This window comes from Stegodyphus dumicola, chromosome 6 (genome assembly GCF_044657685.1).
Source record: "Stegodyphus dumicola isolate Sdum_Otavi_A_Nest chromosome 6, ASM4465768v1".
Classification (NCBI taxonomy): Eukaryota; Metazoa; Arthropoda; class Arachnida; order Araneae; family Eresidae; genus Stegodyphus; species Stegodyphus dumicola.
The window spans coordinates 213,988,816-214,011,012 of record NC_140773.1 but is presented as its reverse complement, the minus strand read 5'-3'; the positions used below and the strand labels follow the sequence as shown (position 1 = coordinate 214,011,012).

General features: G+C 31.1%; 1 protein-coding gene across 2 annotated transcripts in view; it reads left to right on the top strand.

Annotated features, from left to right (window-relative positions):
- LOC118202775 (uncharacterized) overlaps positions 1 to 22,197 on the top strand; it is a 108,045-nt gene that overhangs the window by 78,147 nt on the left and 7,701 nt on the right. For both annotated transcript variants that reach the window (XM_085819498.1, XM_085819497.1), the window contains exons 14-15: positions 8,321 to 8,494; positions 15,632 to 15,712. In XM_085819498.1, coding sequence (XP_085675624.1) covers positions 8,321 to 8,494; positions 15,632 to 15,712 — 255 coding nt within the window. The remainder of the gene's footprint in view (positions 1 to 8,320; positions 8,495 to 15,631; positions 15,713 to 22,197) is intronic.

Sequence of the window (22,197 nt, the reverse complement as noted above, 5' to 3'; positions counted from 1 at the left end):
GCTCGAGCTCCCAAAGGATCTATAAAACGAAAGTATGTTTCGACGTCCATTAAACAAAAGTGGAATTTCTGCAAAAAATGGATAAATGCATGAAGAAGGTGACAGAGAGGTTAGTGAAAACGAAAAAATTTCGATTGACAAGTTAGTCGGTATTCTCGGCCCAGCAATTACGAAACTTGAACAGCGGAACTTTGTAACTGAACAAGAAATTATGTCTGTTTCTAGAATTAAAGAGAAAGTATTATCACATAAAACGAAGCAACTTAAACAACTTACATTGAAAGAAATGTTTAATAATATAAACAAATAAATATTAAGCTTTCATTTCTAAATTTTGATACCCTTTAGATCATAATTGTTCTTTATTTCATAAATTATGGTTTCATATTTTTAATTTTAGAATTTCTGCATGCCATCTTACGAGATTTAAACTGATGATCTATAATCCGGAAAAATCGATAATCCGGAATCGCCGAAGTCCCGACGAGTTTGGATTAACGACTTTTGACTGTATAACATACTGTGGCTCTAGTGTAGATTTGGGTGCCCTTTTGATTAGCAACAAATTTTGTTCAATTTTGGTGATTGGAACCCCCATTTCTGGTTACCATGATAGTTTTAACTTTATTTTGGCTTCCTGATTTTTTTAAAGTAAAAATAGAACAATGTGTACTTGGACAAAGTTAAAGCAGTGCACAATGCCTAGTTTGTGCAACTCTCGGATGTTTGTTTAAGTGAAAATAGATCGATGTGTACATGGACACCGAGATTGGGCAATTCTTTGGCTTCTTATTTTGGTTTTGTGTAGTGACCATCTTGAAATTGTGCCTTCCTGGCACCAATCTTGACGTTATAAAAGAGTCGCCAGAAAAACAAGGGGCACCCATTTGGAAACTTTTACTCATGCTGTTTATCTTTAGATTAATTATATAATGCACATTACTATTAACTTACATACACCTTCCTTAAATTCACATGAATTGTTTAAATGCACTCTGATAATTTAATAATGTAAATTTTGTCAAAATTATATTTAAGTATATAATCAGTTTGAAATATCATTACTGATCTTGATTATTAATTAAATGAAATGCACAATAAGTCTTTCAAAGTTCTCTAGACATTTGAGAAGTCCTTTGAGGCATTGTTGGCAATCACATGCATAGGCACACACACAAAAAAAAAGCTTCCTTTTGCGTAATATTACACAAAAAGCTTCCCAGTGCCCTGGGAAGGCCTTTTTCTTCGAATAGTAAGGAGGACTTTAATATCTATTAAAAAGAAGGCCTTTGCAGAAGCACATATTGAAAATTTTGCATTCCTATACGCTTTGAATGGAATTGTTTGCTGATGTTTTATTTCTTTGCTGCTTACATCCAACACAAGTTCTTTTACATCCTTTGATTTTTCTTCATTTATGAAAATGACTGGGAGTGCATTCAAATGATGTTGAAGTGCACTTTCTATGTGAGTATACATTTGCTAATTCTTGTATGAGTTCCAGCTTGAAATGATATAAAGTTTTTTATTGTCTTTGATGGTGATAATGTATAGTAAACTGAATTATATAGGCATTGTTGATGTGGATGTCCAGAATGAACCAAAATGCATACATCTACCATTTGGACGATTTTCTGACAACTGTATAATATTTATGTCTCTGGTCTGCCAGATTTACTGCTCCTATGTGCATATTATATATTTTGAATCTGTTCACAGAATACAACATATTTGATGTGTTTGTTGACAGTATAAACATTTGCTTTTTGTGTACCAAAGATGTGTGCAACAACTTTGGAAATTTTTACTTCTAGAAAGTCCGACTTGTATTTGGATTTTCAGTTTTATTGTTTTAATTTCTGTTGACAAGTGCTTTCTGTTTGACATAACAGTTTCATGAGAATAAAATTCTGATTTCAGTAAGTCAACCATCAGCTAGTGAAAAATATGTCAAAGTAGAGTTTATATCTGTTGCTTAAAAGGTTTTATCAAATTTGTGACAACATTGTATCCCAAACCCTGGCCTGACCTTACAATTTTATGTCATTTTACCTCATAGAGTTCAAAATTTACAGTATAGCCCAAATGAGATATGCATAACATCCAAATTTTAAGTTGTGGTTTTAAAGGCGTGTACTGTATAATTCTTAAATGCCCTTTGAATTATACTATAGTTTCATCAACTGAAAGAAGTTTATATGGCTCAAAACAATCTGAAAACCATCTTTTTACCTGAGAAATAATAGGCTGTATGTTTTCATTCTTTTCCTTTACCTCCTCTATCGAAGGTACAAAAATATTGTTAAATTTTTAAAAATCTATCTCTACACAATAATTCCTTTATCACTTCATCGTCATATGTGGAATTCTGGAACCAATAATCATTTCGTTCTGATAAATGTATAATGCTCATTACGAAGAATACAATTATAAAATAACCCTATCTACCTATGTGGAGAGTATAGCCCACTAGCCTCCATCTTCAACACCATGTTTTTCTCCTCAAAACTCTGCATAAGTGTTTGTTTTCTGTCTAATTATTTTGCAGTATTCAACGGGCACAAGTAATTTGAAATAATCTAAAGCAAGCTGGCAAATTTTGTGATGGTCCAAGTGCGGAAACAAAAGATCCAAATTTCATGTCATTATTATATAAATTGTTCCTTCATTCTTATTTGAAGGTATCATATGAAGAGTCCATATTTTTGTCACTTTCTGAAACATATTGTTCTAAATGATAACTGTGTTCAATTTCATCATCCCCCATTATCAATCAATAAATGTTCTGCATATTCATCATCTTCATCGGATTCAATGGAATCAGATTCATCTTTTTCTGCAAATAATATGCATTTATTTCTTGCGTTAATTTAAAGTTTTCTGAACATTTTGAAATGAAGCTAAAGAATAGCAGCAAGATGCTTTCACTATCTGAGGAAAAGTAAAATGAGTGATCTTTAGATGTGAGTCACCTTCCCCAGGAGTGTTGATGCTAAACAAAGGAGAAGGAAAATGCATTCGAATGAGAAAGCTATTTTAGTCACTTCAAAAGAATCATTGACATGTCACTTAACAACTCATGAAGCCAGTGAGCTGTGTACTAATATAATGGTGGAAAGCATCAGGTAGAGAATGGACATAGGCTTTCAGGCTACCTGCCAATGTCTGAATGTATGACCATTACAAGTTACTTCACCGTGAAAGAGTTAATCTTGTATTATTACTTACTGTGATTACAACTGGGAGTATTGTTGTACCCCATCAGAAACTTCCAGTACTGAATCTGGATTTCTACATCTGTTTTGAAATAAAATCTGTTCATTATTATTTATATTGGACATTACTGGACACACAAAATTTATTATATTGCTTTTTATTTCCATTGTATTCTCACCATATGATTTAATACATTTATACTCCATTTTTCAATTGCACTAATGGAATGTTATTAGCATACTACATATGTATATGTCTCAGTTTATCAATACATAGCCATAAGTAATGATATTCTGTGAAATAGAATCCATTTTTGCAGGGAATAAGTGAAAGACAGGCCTAATTAGTATTATCCAGTCAAAAGTGATTAAACAGTTTCTGATATGCAAATCGAGGGATTACATCATCTGATAGTGACTTAAGAGCTTTGTACTGAGTGAATCTGTGAAGTGGCGAATCATCAACCGTTTAGAAGAAGCCGTGCAGACAGTCGTGGAAACAGTGAGAGGTTTGACTATATCAAGACAGACAGTCTCTGTGTTATGGAAAGAATTTCAGAACTCTGGTACTCTTGTAAGAAAGTCTAGACAAAATTGTAAATGAAAAACAACTGCTTTTCAAGATTAGTATATGGCAATTACTGTCCATTGCAACAGGAAGTCTTCTGCTCGGGAGTTAAGTTCAAGGCTTGTAACCGAGACTGGATTGTTATATCACTATAAATTATATACAGAATGGTTAATGAATAAAGCATTTCTGCCAGAAAGACAAGGGTATGTGCTTCCCTATCTTTTCAACTAAAGAACTTTCAAAGAACACCAGAACTGGAGTGAACACCAATGGTCGCATGGTCTCGTTACTGATGAGTCAAGGTTTTTAGTTTAACATGTGATTATAATTGTGTTTACATCTAGAGGGAATCGGGAAAGCAAAACCTTCTTTCAAAAATTATGGAATGTGACTGTTTTGTTCATGCTGGTGTGATGATATGGAGGGAAATAATGATCGATGCAGGGATGCCTCTGCATGTTTTCAACAGCGGCTGATGTGTAGTTGGCTAGAGATATCGAAACAAGATATTAGAACCTTATGTAAAACTTATCAGAAGACATATAGGTCTGACTTTTAATTTTTGGATGATAATGCTTGTCCACGTCAAGCAAGCCTTGTTGATGAATTTCTTGAAAGGGAAGACATTGAGTAAATATGTGGCCCCCAAAATATCTTGTTCTTATCCTGATGCATAACTTACTGGATTACCCTGAAAAAGTAGTAGCATTGTGACATCCTCCTGCTAGAAATGTAAATGCTCTGAACACTGCATTGCTGAAGGAGTGGAATTCTTCAAATTATGGTTAGCATCATTATTTCCAACATTAAAACTGTGCTATATGTGTACAAGTCAGGGGAGGTCATATTTTGTATTAAATTCTTAAGTTGTAGTTATTTTGAGTTATTCTTTCCTTTCATTCAGGATTGTAACACATTATTATCATTTTTATAATTTAATAATTCTGTTATGTTCTGAAAATTATCTTTTTTATACTGTCTATAAAACTCTTAACACAATTGAATTTGGAATAAGTTTAGTAAGTAACATCGACAACAAACTTCCATATGAATTCAATTCAGCACCAAAAGTTTGCAAACCACATACTTGAATTTCTGTTGTATCATTTACCTACAGTAATTGTTTGAAAAGGGAGGCCAGTTTTACAGCATTTATATTTAATAAATGATTAATATGGAATCTTACAATAATTATTTTTACCTATAAGCAGTTTCCTGATACTGATAATTTTTGAATATTACATAAGGCTGGTTCTTATAAGAAAGTTTTAAGATAATTACATTTATACTTTACTTAAGCGTTCATTTTTGTGGATAACATTCTCAAACAATGCTCAAACTTTCTGAAATTTGTCAAAAATCACCCTCAAAAGATTCTATATACTGTTGGGTAAAGTTGAGTCTCTGTGGTTCATTATTCAAGATAAATGAAGAATTACTCTTTAATGACAAATCCTGTTACAATTTTGGAGATAATTCTTGACTTTTATTTTTACACAAATAATGAAATCTTTGTATTCCTGTTTATTGACATACTTCGAGACCCAACACATCAAGAATTAAATTCTCAATTTATATATGTAACTTAAATATCTAATCTACTTTTTTCTGTAGATTTATCTCGTACGCTTCTAATGATTTTATATATAAGATATCTTACTCTAATAATTTAGATTGCCTGTTAATTACTTGAGTTGTTAATCTTAAGCTTTTGCATTTCACTTTTGCCTTATTTAAAGCTTTCTCAGTATTTTCATCCTTGATAATAACTAACACTATTATTCTATACATGTATACTCTACACTCTTAATACTAACATAAATAAGGATATACATCAATGCAATCCAATGCATGAACATCCTGCTTTTGAGCTGTGACTTGTTCTGTCTGGTGTGACTCATCAGAATTCACACATTCAATTATTTATTTTAGTTTATTAATGAAATTTATAATCTACATATGTACAACTAGCGGTATGCTAGGTAACCATTCTTCAAAAGCAACACTTGGCATTGCATTTACTATGCTTTACTTTATTTCTTTCTGATGCTTTTGACAGCATGAAATCTCAAACGGCTGCGGCTGCCGTTTCACTGTGCCATCGTCTGCAAATTACACATATTTCTCTAAAACAAGCAAGGAATTTCACAATGTCGGGGGCAAATGCAGTCAGCCTTTTATTTAGCTGTTAAGTATTTACTTTCGGTTTATGAATATAAAAAACGACTTTTATTGAAGTTTTGGTATTTATCAACATTTTCCACAGTTTTCGTTGTTTAATTTATTAAAAAAATCATCTAAATCTAGAAAAATGTATATATTTATGTTTTGAATATTGAAAAGGAGAGAGGATATTGTAATAGTGTCAAAAGAGGAGCATGGAGCAAAAAAGGTTGAGAACCTCTGATCTGGGCTACTTAAATAGCCTTTTGTATATTAATGAATAGGTAATATGTATGTTAATACTACTGCTATGAATAATTGAGTACAAATATTCTGCATTTCAAGAATACAGTTCACGTGCATTCAAATTTGAAACTGAAAATTACCCCTTTCTTTTTACTCACAACTTCAAGGAGAACGAGCAGCATGGATGAAAAGTCAAGCATTATTTATAAGAATATTCTTTTTTGAGTTGTGATTCATTGTGCACAAAAAAGGAGGGCAGTTCTATATGTCCCGTTTTACAGTGCCGATTACATATACATTTTTCGTGTCATTTTCCAAATTTTATAAGTTGTAATTCAAAAATGTTTTTGAAAATATACAAAAAGTATACATTTTTAGAAACAAATCAGAGAATAATAGCAAATTTCATTTTGATAGACCCTAAATTTCGAATGTTGAAAGAAGGACAAGTAAGTTTAATTATAAAAAAAGAAATAATAGTGTAAATGTATACCAAATTCAATTAACATTGGGGAGCTACAATTTTGAGAGTTAATGTTTTAAAAACTATTTATGCTATTTTAACAAAACTTGGCATTTTGTTATAATTTGAGTTGTACAATCGAAATATGGGGGGGGGATCAGTATGTCATTTTAGAAAAAGTCCAATTTTTGTGTCAGAATATATACCTGTTAGGACAATGCTATATGTAAATCTAATACATATCCTGAGTTGACATGAAAAATACAAGTTAAATTTTAACCATCAGTTCAATAGAAAGGAAGATTAAGAACTGTACCCTTTTTTAGTGCAAGGTGTACATGAGGATATGCATCGATGTAATCTAATGCATACTTAACATTCCACTTGAGCTGTTAAATGTTTTCTGGTGTGATTTGTCAGAAGGACCCCATTCTGTTGTTTCTTATATTTAAGGATAGAATTCATAGTATATGTGCGTACAACCAGCTGCATGCTGGGAGATCATTTTTCAAAAGTAACAAACAAATCATTGCATTAATTTCACACACTCTCACACTTCTCATTTTACACCCTTTAATGGCAGCATTTTTAAAGTGCCGTCTGTTGATGGATTATAATTTATGTAGCTTAGATCCTAAACTGTAAAAATGCATTATGGTAAGTTTTCATGTGTTTTTAAACTTTAATCATCTAGCATAGTTGTAATATTAATGATTTTAATCATCTTCTTTTCCTTTTAACCCTTTGAGGAGGACATTGAAAAATTTTCAGCATTTAATGAAATTAATTGATAACTATTACCTTTGAGCTTCACAAATGTGAATTTAAAAAACATTTGATTGCATCTGGCATGAGGGGCTGATCTCCAAATTAATTTGTCTAAATTTCAGCAGGGAACTGCTGCATTCGTTCCTGACCACCCGAACTTTCCAAGTCTCCGTCGGAAAAAAATGCATTATGTTAAGTTTTCATGTGTTTTTAAACTACAATCATGTAGCATAGTTATAGTCCCATATTAATGATTTTAATCTTTTTCTTTTTTTTTTTTTTTTTTTTTTTTTTTTTTTTGTGTGTGTGTGTGTGTGTATGTGTGAGAGAGAGAGAGAGAAGATACACATTCTTTTGCGATTATAATTAGACTTCGTATGATTGATAGTGTGAAATCATTCATTACACCCTAGCAATCAGATAATATGTAGGAACGTTTTAACTCTAAGATCACATTACACTCTAGCAATCAAAAAACACATCGGAATGTTTTAGCTCTAAGAGGGTATTGGTTTCGGTAACACATGTTAAATTATATAAAAAATCAACCTTTAATACTGATTTCTGTCAATAGTAGTGTTTTTACAAATAAAAGTGTATGTAAATAAAAAATTCATAAGTGAAACCTTGGTAACATGCATTTTTTTATAGAGTTAGCAAGAATACTTGAAATTTGCTATCTTTGTTTGTCCAAAGTTTATCCAATACAGAGAAAAGGCTCTGTTTAAGGGTGTAAATCTCCAAAGGGGGTGTATAGCAATTTTATTATTTTTATGATTAGGCTGAATTTTTAAGTAATTTTAAAATCTTTTATGTGCTAAAAATAATGTAAGCTTTTTTTAAAAAAAAAAATTTGGATCTACCAAGTGTATTTTATTAATTATTTTATTTCAGATTCTTTTGATGATAGATTTTTGCTGACTACACCATTAACAGTTTTTGCGCAGCATGAAGGTTGGGAATGGGCACGCAAGAATGTATTGGAAAAATATGTGTATCCCTCAATAGACCGTTATAGGCATAAAGAATCTAATAAAGAGGCATTTGCTTTGTTATGTGAGCTGTATGGTAAGCATAATATAACTTCTTGATTGTTATGATTGCATATGTTGTACCAAGTAAAAAAGGTGCTAGTCTGTTTACTAAGTTGAATGTAATTGCTTATTTTTGGAAATTGCAAACTATTTGAACTTTCATTGTATTTAAACAAATATGTGGATTCACATTCAACATATAGAGTAATAGGTATATAGCATTTGAATAATATATATCAAAAACCCCTTTATTCCTCATTTTAATTTGGGTATTTTCCCTCTCTGTTCTTTTTCTGGGCTGCGTCAGTTCTAGATAAATCCTCATCATATGACTTTTACATAATTAATGATGATGTGGCCAATCTGGAGCTTAAAATTCTTGATCCAAAACCTTTCTCTTAATAAGCTGCCATATTAATAACTACACGCTACGCATTGGAGGGAAATGTTTGTGGAGGACTTTCTAAGGGAACTCACTTATGTACATGTTACACATGGGGGGAAACCGTGAAAACGCCTATGCAACCAACCTGTTCGTGGGATTCGAACCTCAGACCAAACTATCTGTTTTCAGCAATTTTACTGCTTGGTTGCTGGTGGGCCCATGATAATTGATGAAAAAATAAAGTTCGTTGGAAAAGCTGCAACAAAGCATGGCACTTATTATTCATTTATTCAATAGTTCCTTTTCATGTTGATGTAATCATGATTTATAAAATTTACAGCATAACTACTAAAAGTAATATATAAATAAATAAAAAATAAACAAATGTCTTACCTTGAACTTTCAAAACAAAGTCTGCTGATTTCTAGTAGATATTATTTTAATGGGTTGGGTAAACTTTGTATATCACCATAAATTATCATATTTTAAAAAAATCAATGTGTAAATTAAATAATCAAAGAGAATTTTATAACTAAAATAAACTACACATATTTATACAAAACCTTCAAAATCTGACTCATCAATGTCAGAATTAACCCTTTGAGGTTCGGTGCATAAAAAACATTTTTTTGGAAAATATAATTTTACACATAGATAATTAGCCCAAAGCACAATGTTATTTAATGAAAAAAAGGGGGGAAGGTAAACTTTTAAGGTAATTCATGACGTGGTTTTATACCTCTTGTCCCACCGGGCATCTAGAGCAGTAAAATGTCTCCTAACATGCTTATCTAAAGTGCTAGTTTTAGCAACCAAATGAAAATGCAAGATATAAAAAACGTTTCTGAATAAATATCTAGAAAATATTGATCATATTCGTAAAATATTTTTTTAAAAAAAACATTACATAATTAAAAAAATTCCTTTCTGTATGACTTTTTAGATATTTTTTAATGATTTCATAATAGATTTTGAAACAGAGAAGATTTTCGTTCCAGTACTTTATTTGTTACAGGTTTGAAAAAGAAAGTATTTAGAAGGCCATCATGTTTATTTACATTTCATCTCTCTTTCCTTTACTTAGAATATTTTTCTGTGGTGAATCATACTCGCATTTCCATTCAGTATTCAATGACATTTCATGTTACAGAGTTATATTTGTGATGTTGCCATGGAAACATCGTAAGAAGTTTTGTGAGTTCTGTGCATGCCCACCTTTGATGAGCTGCGGATGGAGGAGAGAATGGTGTGCATGCAACAGCAGTTCCTTTTTCTCATCTGAATGTTATTAATGATGTGTTAAAATAAAGTTTATATATTTTATACTTGTGTCTTGCCTCACCATGGAACCTCTACGGAACTAAACAAAACATCATAAACAATGGATGAAATATCAGCAGTGAAAATACCTCCTTTCCATCCTTCTGATCCATCTCTGTGGTTCACGATGGTGGAATCTACTTTTGAATTAGTGGTTCCAAAATCATTTTTAGCAGCTAAAGAAGCTCTTACAAAAGCTACCCTCTTAAGACATCCAATTCCTGGTGCTCAACTCAGTCTGGACCGATGCATCTGATGTTGCTATTGGCAGCTCTCTCATGCAACTCCAAAATGGTCAGTGGAAGCCAATAGCATTCCTTTCTTTAAAATTGAATAACAGTCAACGGAAATGGTCTACATATGACCGCGAACTTCTGGCAATATATCAGGAAATTTTGGCACATGTTAGAAGGTCGCAACTTCATCATATTTACCGACCAAAAACCACTAACATTCGCTTTCAGACAAAAAGCAGAAAAGTGCTCTTCTCAACAAATGAGACACCTAGACTATATCTCTCAATTTTCCACTGATATACTCTATGTTAAAGGTACGGAAAATGTTATTGCTGACACATTCTCCCGAGTAGAAGTAGATTCTGTTTCTCACTCACCTATTCTGGATTTCAAACAATTAGCCTCAGCACAACTCACAGACCATGAATTACAACAATTACTAACTTCTAAATCTTCTTCTTTGAAGCTCTCCAAACAGTATTTTCCGCTTGAAGATATTTATCTCTATTGTGACTCCACAACCAATGTCCCTCGTTCTTTCATTCTCTTTTCATTTAGACCTATCATCTTCCAAAGTATTCACAACCTTTTGCATCCAGGTATATCTGCCACTTCAAAATTGATACGCAGACGTTATGTTTGGCCTAACATGCACACTTTTATTAAAAACTCCATTAAGGCTTGTGAAAAATGTCAACGTTCCAAAATACACAAGCATACGAAATCACACATTTCTACATTTTTACTTCCTGATACCAGATTTTCTCATATTCACATAGATTTTATTGGCCCATTACCAATTTCTGAAGGTTATCAGTATTGCTTGACCATAATCAATCGCTTCACGTGATGGCTGAAAGTAAATCCCACATCTGATATGTCAGCTGAAACAACTTGTAAAGCTCTAATTAGTGGATGGATAGCTCGTTTTGGACGCCCTTGCACTATCACTACTGACCAGGGTCGGAACTTTGAATCGCATCTTTTCAGGGAGTTCACAAACCTGCTGGGCACTCATCGTATTCGTACTACTGCCTATAGACCTCAATCAAATGGAATCATTGAATGTTTCCATTGCCAACTGAAAAACAGCATAAAATCGCAAAAGAATCCTCACTGGACAGAATTGTTACCTCTTATATTTTTGGGTATTAGATCTTCCGTCAAAGACGACATCCAAGCAACTTGTTCTAAGTTAGTCTACGGTACTACCTTAAGACTGCCTTCGGATATTTTGTGCTCAGATCATCTTTCTCCACCATCCCCGACACCAACATATATAGATCGTTTATGTGATCACCGCAACATCAAAACACTGTTCAGAGCCTATCCACATCCATCCATCTTTAAAAACGTGTTCTCATGTTTATTTGAGAATTGACTCAGTCAAGCCTCCTCTTCAACAACCATACTGAGCTCCTCATCCATCATTGAGTGATATGATAAAACCTTTATCATCTCTGTGCACGGTAAAAATCAGACTGTTTCAATTAACTCATCCTTAATTAATCAACTCATCAATTAATCCTGCATTTTTCATTAGTGATAAAACCTTTGTTCCTAACACTAAAACCTTCCAATAAGACAGACACGGTGAAACCTACCCTGTCAAATGTTCCGAAAACTATCACAAAATCCGGACGACATGTCAAATTCCCTCAACATCTGTCTACCACCTACTATATATAACTTATATATATTGTTTTTTATTCAATATTTCATTATGCAGTTTAATTTATTATGTGTTTTATATTGTACCTTTTACCTTCACATATATCATTGTATAATATAAATTCTTTTTTTTTTTTTTTTTTGTGTGTGTGTGTGTGTGTGTGTGTGTGTGTATGTATGTATCGTTCAGTCTCCCTTACTGGGGGATACTCTGTGGTGTTGCTATGGAAACACTGTACGAAATTTTGTGAGTTCTGATACTCTGTGGTGTTGCTATGGAAACACCGTACGACGTTTTGTGAGTTCTGATATTCTGTGGTGTTGCCATGGAAACACCATACGAAGTTTTGTGAGTTCTGTGCATACTTGCCTGTGATGAGCTGCGGATGGAAGAGAGAATGGCATGCATGCAACGGCAGTTCCTTTTTCTCATCCGAATGTTATTATTGATGTGTTAAATAAAGTTTATATATTTTATACTTGTGTCTTGCCTTACCATAATACCTCTACATATTTTCATTTCTTCTAATACTAAATTTTTTTTCAAGTTCTAACATTATTGCAATATATTAAAAAATATAAATTTGCATTATTGACATATGAAACAAACATGATACTTGAATTAAAAAATATTTCAACGGTGTTGCCATCTAAAAGCAGCAATTCCTACATGCGGGGTGGGACGTATTTAGTCCCACCTTTTAATTTCAACCATTCTTTATTAATATATATGAATTCAAATACTAAATTTTATTAGAAAAGAAAACTTTCACATAAAAATATTCATTCTAACACCAAAAGTTGTTGTTCAGATGATTTAAATTACATTAAAAATTAAGGGGGGAATAAAAATAAATAAAACTGCTTCAAAATTAGACCTACAAAGAATTTTTGGTACTTTTCCGTTTTACCGGCACATGCGATAAAGTTGCCAATAATGGTACAATTGGTGCCAAACGGAATATACTCGCTGGTAACCTTTTACGCCTCATTTTCAAAGCAAGTCGCCACTATTTCTTATCAGATTGATCGTTTCTTTCAATACTGGCGTACAATTACATAGGATTTTTACCAGGTAGTTCAATTTTATGCCCTAAGGCCATTCGCGGTAATTAAGCCAATTAGGATGAAATGACCGCTTACCCAAAAGCGAAAGTAAAGAAAAGGCAAAGTCAAGGGCTAAATTCATCGATTCTAATGAGAATGCATTAAAGAAGTAAAGCACTGCGGTTTTACATAATTTCTGAGTAAGCTATTCGTATGAATTGAAATAATTCATGAATTTTAAACTTCCAAATTCCAAACTAAGATTAAACTTCAAATTAATGTAATTTCTAAATAATTTTTATAATGCACAGGGAAAAGTAAGTTGTCATATATCGTAGAAAAGGGAGAACATCTGCCTTTTTAAATATCAATGCTAAAACCATGTCTTGATTTTTTTTTTAAAAAAGAGGTTATAATATCTTATATAAATCTTTCTCATTATGTTATAATAAATTTCTCTGCAGATATTGCTGAAGAAAAGAATGCTAACCAACTGATATTGAACTTTCCTCTTAAAATTCATACATTTTTATGCTTTGGTATGCGAGTCCAGTTATATAGAGTTAGCTTTAAATGCCTAAAAATGTTTTTATAACATCATTTCTAGTGCAAATACTATTCCTTGTGCTGTATGGTTGTTAATTTTGTGTTTGTAGTTACTGTTAGGAAGAGGATTTATTTTAATTTATTAAAACATATGTACATCTTAAAAATTATACAGTCAAAAGTCGTTAATCTGGACTCGTCGGGACTTCAGCGATTCCGGATTATAGATCATCAGTTTAAATCTAGTAAGATGGCATGCAGAAATTACAAAATTAAAAATATGAAACCGTAATTTATGAAATAAAGAACAATTATGATCTAAAGGGTATCAAAATCTACAAAAAGAAAAATCTTAATATTTATTTGTTTACTTTATTAAACATTTCTTTCAATGTAAGTTGCTTCGTTTCATGTGATAATACTTTCTCTTTAATTCTATTAAACAGACATAATTCCTTGTTTAGTTACAAAGTTCCGCTGTTCAAGTCCTGTAATTGCTGTGTTGAGAATAATTTGTCAATCAAAATGTTTTCGTTTTCAATAACCTGTGGGTCACTTTCTTCACTATCGGAAGCGAATTATAATGACGAGGAACTTGATTTAAATCATATCAAAGACAGAGTACATCGAGATGAAATACTACACTTAGTAAGGAATTATAACCCAAATAAAATAAAAACATCTGCCCTGAAGATAAGGATAGTGCTGACAGATCAACTTCCAATCCGCCGCGTGAAATTGATAAACAGATTTCGGATTGCAAAACATACTTTCGCTTTGTAGATACAAATTACATATTAGTAAATATATATTGGAAATTCTATTTGACATAATCGAAAGTTCAAGCTTACTTTTATGAAATTGCTCTAACAGTCCGCAAAAAATAATAAGCCGGATCCAATTTGAAGATTAAGGAACAACGCAATCTGCAACATTAACTGAATTAAATAATTTTTGCTTAGATTATACCATCCGTTACACATTAAATGCGCATGCGCAAAGACATACTCGCAGCCGTAAAGGTCTTACGCGCACTCGTAAACGCCTGACGCATGCGCAGAAAGTTTGTAGCTTTGAGGTCCGGATTATGGGTGTCCGAATTAACGACTTTTGACTGTATTAGAATTTTTTTTTTTCCTATTACAGTGAGCTATGTGAGTTATAACCAAGCATGCCATTCCACTAATAACACCATAATTCTGTTGCATGCATTAGCAATAACAATGAAACTTAAATAAGTTTATACTGAATTAAAAAAATAATAATTATTATTGTCTACAATATAATGTTAATGTTTATTTGTGTTAGATTTGTCTTTGGAATTTTTTCATTTGTGTTAAATTTATGCCATACAAAATTATTTTAATTTTGTATGGCATAAATCACACCTGTCTAATGTAGTTTTTAAGAAGCAAATATGTTTCTAATATATTGCAATAAAAAGCTTTAAAAAATTAGCTATATTTCTGAGCTATTCCTTCATAGCATTATGATGCAAACCATCAGATTCTCATGTCCCACCTTGCATATTAACCAGAACATGCAACTTATCAGCGTAGGTATTTGTATTTTTGGAATTACTTTTGACAAGGAAAACCAGTGGCAGTTGTTACTTATGTATATAATGTTTTGTTCTTCCTTTACTATTTACAAGTGTTGCTATTAATAAAAATTTTTCCAGAGCTAGAGTAGCGATTAATTAAAAAGTTACATTTGTGTATCTGACCTAAAAAGAACGTTTGAATTATGTTACATTATTGTGCTTATGATCTCTTTTTTGCTCATATTATTGCAAGGAAATTTAAGCATATTATATGTACACTGATGCTAGATTAGCATAATAAATATAATTTTACATTTTTTAAAAAATATATACAATATTGATTCACTTTTGCACATTTATTTAGTTGAATATTATTTAAATTTGCATGCACTTTTTGCTTAAATATTTTTCTTGGTTTTATAGGTGATATTTGTCTGTCAGCCCCAGATGTCAAACCTTGCTTTAAATTTTTGTGTAATATGTTCATTCATTCTGATCATCATGGTAAGTTGGTGATGATGTGTGTTTGGAATAATTTTTATTGTACAAATAATTTAATATTTTCGTCAGCACTTTCAGTTTTTAGTCAAACTAAAATGTAGTCAATTTTATAAGGTGAAATTTTTAAATATAATTAAAGGTGGATGTGGTGGGTGCTTTAATTAAGATGTACCAATAATTATTTGGGGGGGGACTTATTTTATTTACAGCTGACTCATCTTAGATTTCAAACTGTGATTTATTTATGCATAGTAAAGACACATGTTATACATAGTCAGACTGCAAGCTATTAATCTTGTAAATGCAGCTAGCTTTTTATCAAATAGTAGTTTTATTTTTGAAATATAATTAAGACATGAAATAGATGTTTTTTTTTTTTTTTTTTTTTTTTTTTTTTTTTTTTTTTTTAAGAAGAAATTTAATCTTTACATTATTATGTATATAATAATTTTAAAAACACTTTCAAATTGTTTGTCATGCACTAATAATCAAAGTGCAGTTTTTCTCCTACTTGACAAAAGTACTGCATTCTTCTAAAATCTTTCATAAGAACAAATGATGTGAAGCAAAAGAGCAGTTACAACCCTCTTCTGGAGGAAAAGGTTTTGAGCATTTCCTGAGTTTTCTGATAACAGGGTTCCTACAGTCCGTAAGAGACCTTAAATTTTTTGGAATTGATTTTTGGTCCTTAAATGTACTTAATTTTGGCCCCAATCATCAGAAGGTCCTTAATTTTAATCATCAGAAATTTCTGTCTATTTTTATGACTGCCATTTTGAATGTGAATTAGCATTTTGGAAGAATATTTTTGGCAATTCATTGACGTGTATGGTTATCTTTTGAATGGGTTCATGGGTTATAATTTGTTTCTATTTCTAATATAAATGATGGGATACTCGAGTTTCTAAGCAAGAAATCAAACATAAGCATTTCGAAATTAATTTTTTTGTAAAAAAGAGCTCTTCAACAACTTTTTGCATTTGGGGATGGGAATTCTTTTATAAAATGGCTCTAAATTTGGCAATTTTAAGATCAGTTTCTATAGAAAATTTTTAATTCTGAGATCTCAAAATTTTTCGACCATTTTTTTAAAAAAATATTGTAACATTGATAAAATTTCATTAAAAGAATGGTAATATATTGAAATTATGTTTAAAAAACATTAAAATAAAACATTTTTATTTTTCGCTGTCATATTATAAAGTTTCACTTTGGCAACTTATACAATATTTTGAATCTGAAAAATAAACAAGGTATAGTGCTATAAAGCACAACTTATGAAACAGCTCTTAATAAAAGCAAATTTAGCTAAGTAATTAATTAAAAGGTCTTCTATTTAATTTTTTTTCATAGTAAGAGTTTTCATCATGTATTGTCTCAGAATATTCAAAATTCTCTGAATATGCATCAGTTTTCTTTATAAAATTAATTTTACACTTTTTTCCCCACCTTTTTTTTTTTTTTTTTTTTTTCCAAAAATATTTCTTGCTTTTTGCTGTTACAGAATTGGTAGGGATAAGTTTTCTTTAGGATTTTAGACATTGCAAGTTGGAATGTTTAAAAGAATTTGAAGGCAAGATTTATAGACCCACGATTCTAGAAGATTCGAGAAATATGTGACAAAATGAAAAATGTCTCTATAGTATCAACACGTAATGGATGTATTTTACAGAAAGTATGCAATGAATTTCTTACTTTTTGGAGAATGTCTGGAAGAACAATGAAAACATAAAATTTTTTTGATACTAGAATCTTTTTCTTAACATGTTTATCTTCCCTTTAATTTCTCTACTTTTCACTAGACACAAGCATGGATAATATTAAAAATGCTTCTAACCTTATCACATGGGCAGGCATTTTGGAAAGGGATTTTTTTTATTAATAAAGAAATTGAAAACTTAGAATTTAAAAGATTATCTAATGTGTCTTAATGCATCATACACATTTTCCCCACCTGATACAATCTCTGTGGATCATAAATTCTGCTTCCACCAGCCTTTACCACATATTTTCATATTTTTTTTAATGTTCATATTCTGAGAGAAATAAAATTAGCCGCTTTTTCTATACATTCTAATTGCATTTAGTGTTTTTTAGAATAACTGAAATCCTTAATTAAGTCCAAAAATTCTAAAATGAAAAGGAAACATGTTGAAGAAAGAAACTGAATGTATAAAGAAAATTATTCTTCAAAGATATGTGCACTTATTACAGTCAAAAGTCGTTAATCCGGACTCGTCGGGACTTCGGCGTTTCCGGATTATCGATTTTTCCGGATTATAGATGATCAGTTTAAATCTCGTAAGATGGCATGCAGAAATTCCAAAATTAAAAATATGAAACCGTAATTTATGAAATAAAGAACAATTATGATCTAAAGGGTATCAAAATTTGCAAAAAGAAAAAGCTTAATATTTATTTGTTTACTTTATTAAACATTTCTTTCAATGTAAGTTGTTTAAGTTTTGCTTCGTTTCATATGATAATACTTTCTCTTTAATTCTATTAAGCAGACATAATTTCTTGTTCAGTTACAAAGTTCCGCCGTTCAAGTCCTATAATTGCTGTGTCAAGAACACCGACTAATTTGTCAATCGAAATTTTTTTGTTTTCAATAACCTCTGTCACTTTTCTTCGCTATCGGAAGCGAATTATAATGACGAGGAACTTGTTTTAAATCATATCAAAGACGGAGCATATCGAGATGAAATACTACATTTGGTAAGGAATTATAAGCCAAATAAAATAAAAACATCTGCGCTGAAGATAAGGATAGTGCTGACAAATCAACTTCGAATTCATTACGCGCCCGCCGCCGAGCAGCGTGAAAATGATAAACAGATTTCGGATTTCAAAACATACTTTCGCTTTAGATCCTTTACATATTAACAAATATATATCGGAAATTCTATTTGATATAATCGAAAGTTTAAGCTTACTTTTATAAAATTGCTCTTACAGTCTGCAAAAAATAATAAGCCGGATGCAATTCGAAAATTAAGGAACAACGCAATCATCAACATTAACTGAAATAGATAATTATTTAGCTTATACGTCCATTATACATAAAATGCGCACGCGAAAATGTATTCTGCACTTGCGCACACTCATATGCGCAGTCGTAAAAGGTCTTACGCGCACGAGTGAACTCCTCTGCGCATGTGTCAACGCAGCGCATGCGCAGAAAGTTTTTAGTTTTGATGTCCGGATTATAGATCATTCCGAATTATGGGTGTCCGAATTAACGACTTTTGACTGTATTATGTAAATTACCCAATTGTTTATGATTTCAGCCTTTACTATAATTTCCCATTTCTATTTCCTCATATGATAAAGTTACTGAGCCAGATTAAATTAAAATTAAATAGTATAATCTATGACCACTAGTCCACATTTTTAGTTTGAATTTGATTGTTCTTGTTTAATTATGTCACCGTGAGCTGTAGTGGACTTTGTTATCATCAGAGCATGCCTTTATGTTCTAAGTTCTTTTTAAATAAGAGGCTTATTTAAACCTTTAGCTGATATTGAAGTTATTTTCAGACATAGCAATAATATGCTTCACGTGTGTCAGGGGTTTTGGACTATTTAACTTTTACCAGATCAAGTAAACCCTCATAGGTACATCAAGGAGAGGTTGACAAGTTAGGAGATAAAGCACGCAGAAACTAGCAAGAGCATTAGTTTGTATATTGAAACAAATCTCTTAATTGTTAGAAAAGATGCTCAAAGAGAAGGAAATCGATATAAACTAGCCAAAATGTTTGGGAAGGCTTCAAATTAAAATGACGGTTAAATATTTTGTTGAATGTAGTTGTTACAAAACGTAAATGTTTTGTAGCTTTTAATGTGTAATTATCCTAAGAATCAATGTCATAAATTACATGTATTTTAAACTGTGAAATTTTGTTAGATTTGGATTTTAATAGGGCTTTTTTAACAAATATTGTTGAAAAATAAAATTTAATAGTAGTCATGTAAATCCATAATGACTAAGGTTATCAAACTACCTAATTTAATTATTTAATAACTTCTTGGCCTTAAAAATTATTTCTACATATTAAAGCAAGTTATTGCCTTTCATAAATACTCACTGTGGTCACAAGATAAAACACAAAAATGTAAAAATTCAAGTAAAACTTATTTTTTGCATCTAATGAAACTCAAAATCACTGGGATGCAACCCCTGGAACTCTACATGAAGCTACAACACTAACTGCATCAAACAGAGCCTCACTAAATTTCAGCATTTGCCAACCATACCTACATCAGGCCCTTCAGGTTTGTTGTGATCAGCAGGTCTCTCTCTAGACAAGAAGCAGTGGTGACAACATTTATTCTTTTTTTTTTTTTTTTTTTTAATTAATCATGCTGATTATGGTCTTACTTCTCATTTTAACCTATGCTGTTTGACATAAAATCCATCTGCTATTTACTAAACCTGTAGACTGACCAAGTATGTGACAAAATTAGACATAAAAAAAAATCAACATAAAGCTACTTGTTAGTAAAACATAAATGTCATTTATCTTCTTTTAAATATGACCAACTATTATAAGTTTAAAATATTTAATGCTACTTGATAAATTGCATAAAGTTTATTTTATTCACAAACTTATTAATTATTATGTTCATTAATTCATGTTTAGTAATAATGCATACTACTTAGGGATCTATTTTCTTTTTAGAATGGTATTACAAAAGAGAAATTTAGGCATAGATACTATTTTTAATTGAATTTATTCAGTTTCCATTTACTCATAGGTCCTTAATCCTTTTCATTAGTGGTCCTTAAAAGTACTTAATTTCCGTGTGCAGAAATGTATACGAACACTGGAGACGTATTTCAAATTGCATCAAAGTTCTTTCACAATCTAAACAACAGTAAAAAAAATAATGATATGATAAATGTATAGATGTATAAGTTAGAATAACATTTTACCATCTTTCAGAAATGTAATAAAAATGATTTCAGTGGAAAATAAGAAAGTGGTGTTGGTGATAATGTTAAACTGAGCTATAACTATTTTGGTAATGAGAGATTTTTGACTTTGTGGTGTAGGAGAAGTAGGATGTAAAAGATCATCTTTTAATATATCATCCGTTTTATTCTTAAGATAGCAGTTTTAATATTTGTTAAGCCAAAGCTAAAATTTGTTGTGTTTTGGCTGATACACAAGGTAAAGAATATGTAAAGTAAGATGAAGAAATCACTCTGATACCGTAGCTTTCACATACAGCTTACCTGCCTCTCAGCCAAAATCTGCTTGAGTGGCATTTTTATACTTACTTATCTGCTTTTTGGATTGCTGAACTTTTTGCACTTACATGCAGGGCTGCTGTATTTTTCATGTGTATGGAAAATTGGAGGGTAATTCTTTATTGTAATATGATCTTTGGTAGTTTTTGTTATTTTAAGGCCTTATTTTGTGTGTATGTTCTTTTTGATAATTTTAACATTGTCCCATTCAGTAGCAGAATGTAGATGCTAAACAAAAACATACTTGCCATGTGCTATTTTCATTGATGAACATAACACTAGAGAGTTTATACAAATCCTTTTCATGTTCTTCAGTTGTTAATTTTTGCAATGTTCAACCAGTATGTTGTGTTAACAGTATATGTTGCTTTATTGCAAATAACAATAGTGAATGTGTATCTAATAAACATTCAGTTAACATACTCTGGCATATTGGCTTGTCCATTGTCTAAGGGAACAGTTTTCTTTTTTCTACAATAGGTGGTTGTGTATGTAGCAGTATTCTATTTTAATATATCTCTTATATATATCTTAAAATAAAAAATGTAAATAATAAACTATAAAGTATAATTAACTGACAGACTGATGTAATTTAGTAGTAATAATATATAAAATTAAAAGCAAATTCAAGTATCCTGTTCAGAAATATAAAAGTGGAACCAAAATGGAATTCATACAAAACAGTGTAAACAATCACTGCATAAAATCAGTACAAATTGAAAAAACAATTAATTAAATAATTTTGTAATACAATTAAAAACAAAATTAATACCAAGAGCATTCCAAAAAACATACTCAGATAAACTAAAGCAGAGAGGACCTCTTATCAAAATAGTGTAAATAACCACTCTAAAAATGCAAAACATCTGAAGGATTTTTTTTTTTTTTTGGAAGAAATTAACTTTTTTTTTAATGATTTTACATCACCTGGGACATTTTCATCAGAGGCTGGTGTTTGAGAAATGTGAAAGAAAATCTACCTGTTTCTCCACTAACCAATGTACAATACAGAAAACTAAAGCAAAACATATATATGTATCTGTCTTATCATTTCTTTTTACTGATTTCCAGTACCATGAGATTGGATTCTTGTAAGCTTATTTATATTTCTTTAATACTAAATTGATGTAAGTATTATAAGGTAACAGGCACATATTCCAACAAATTTATTCAGTTGATGGATTGCAACAATTTGTGTTTTTTTCGGGGGGGGGTAGATTAGCAGAAA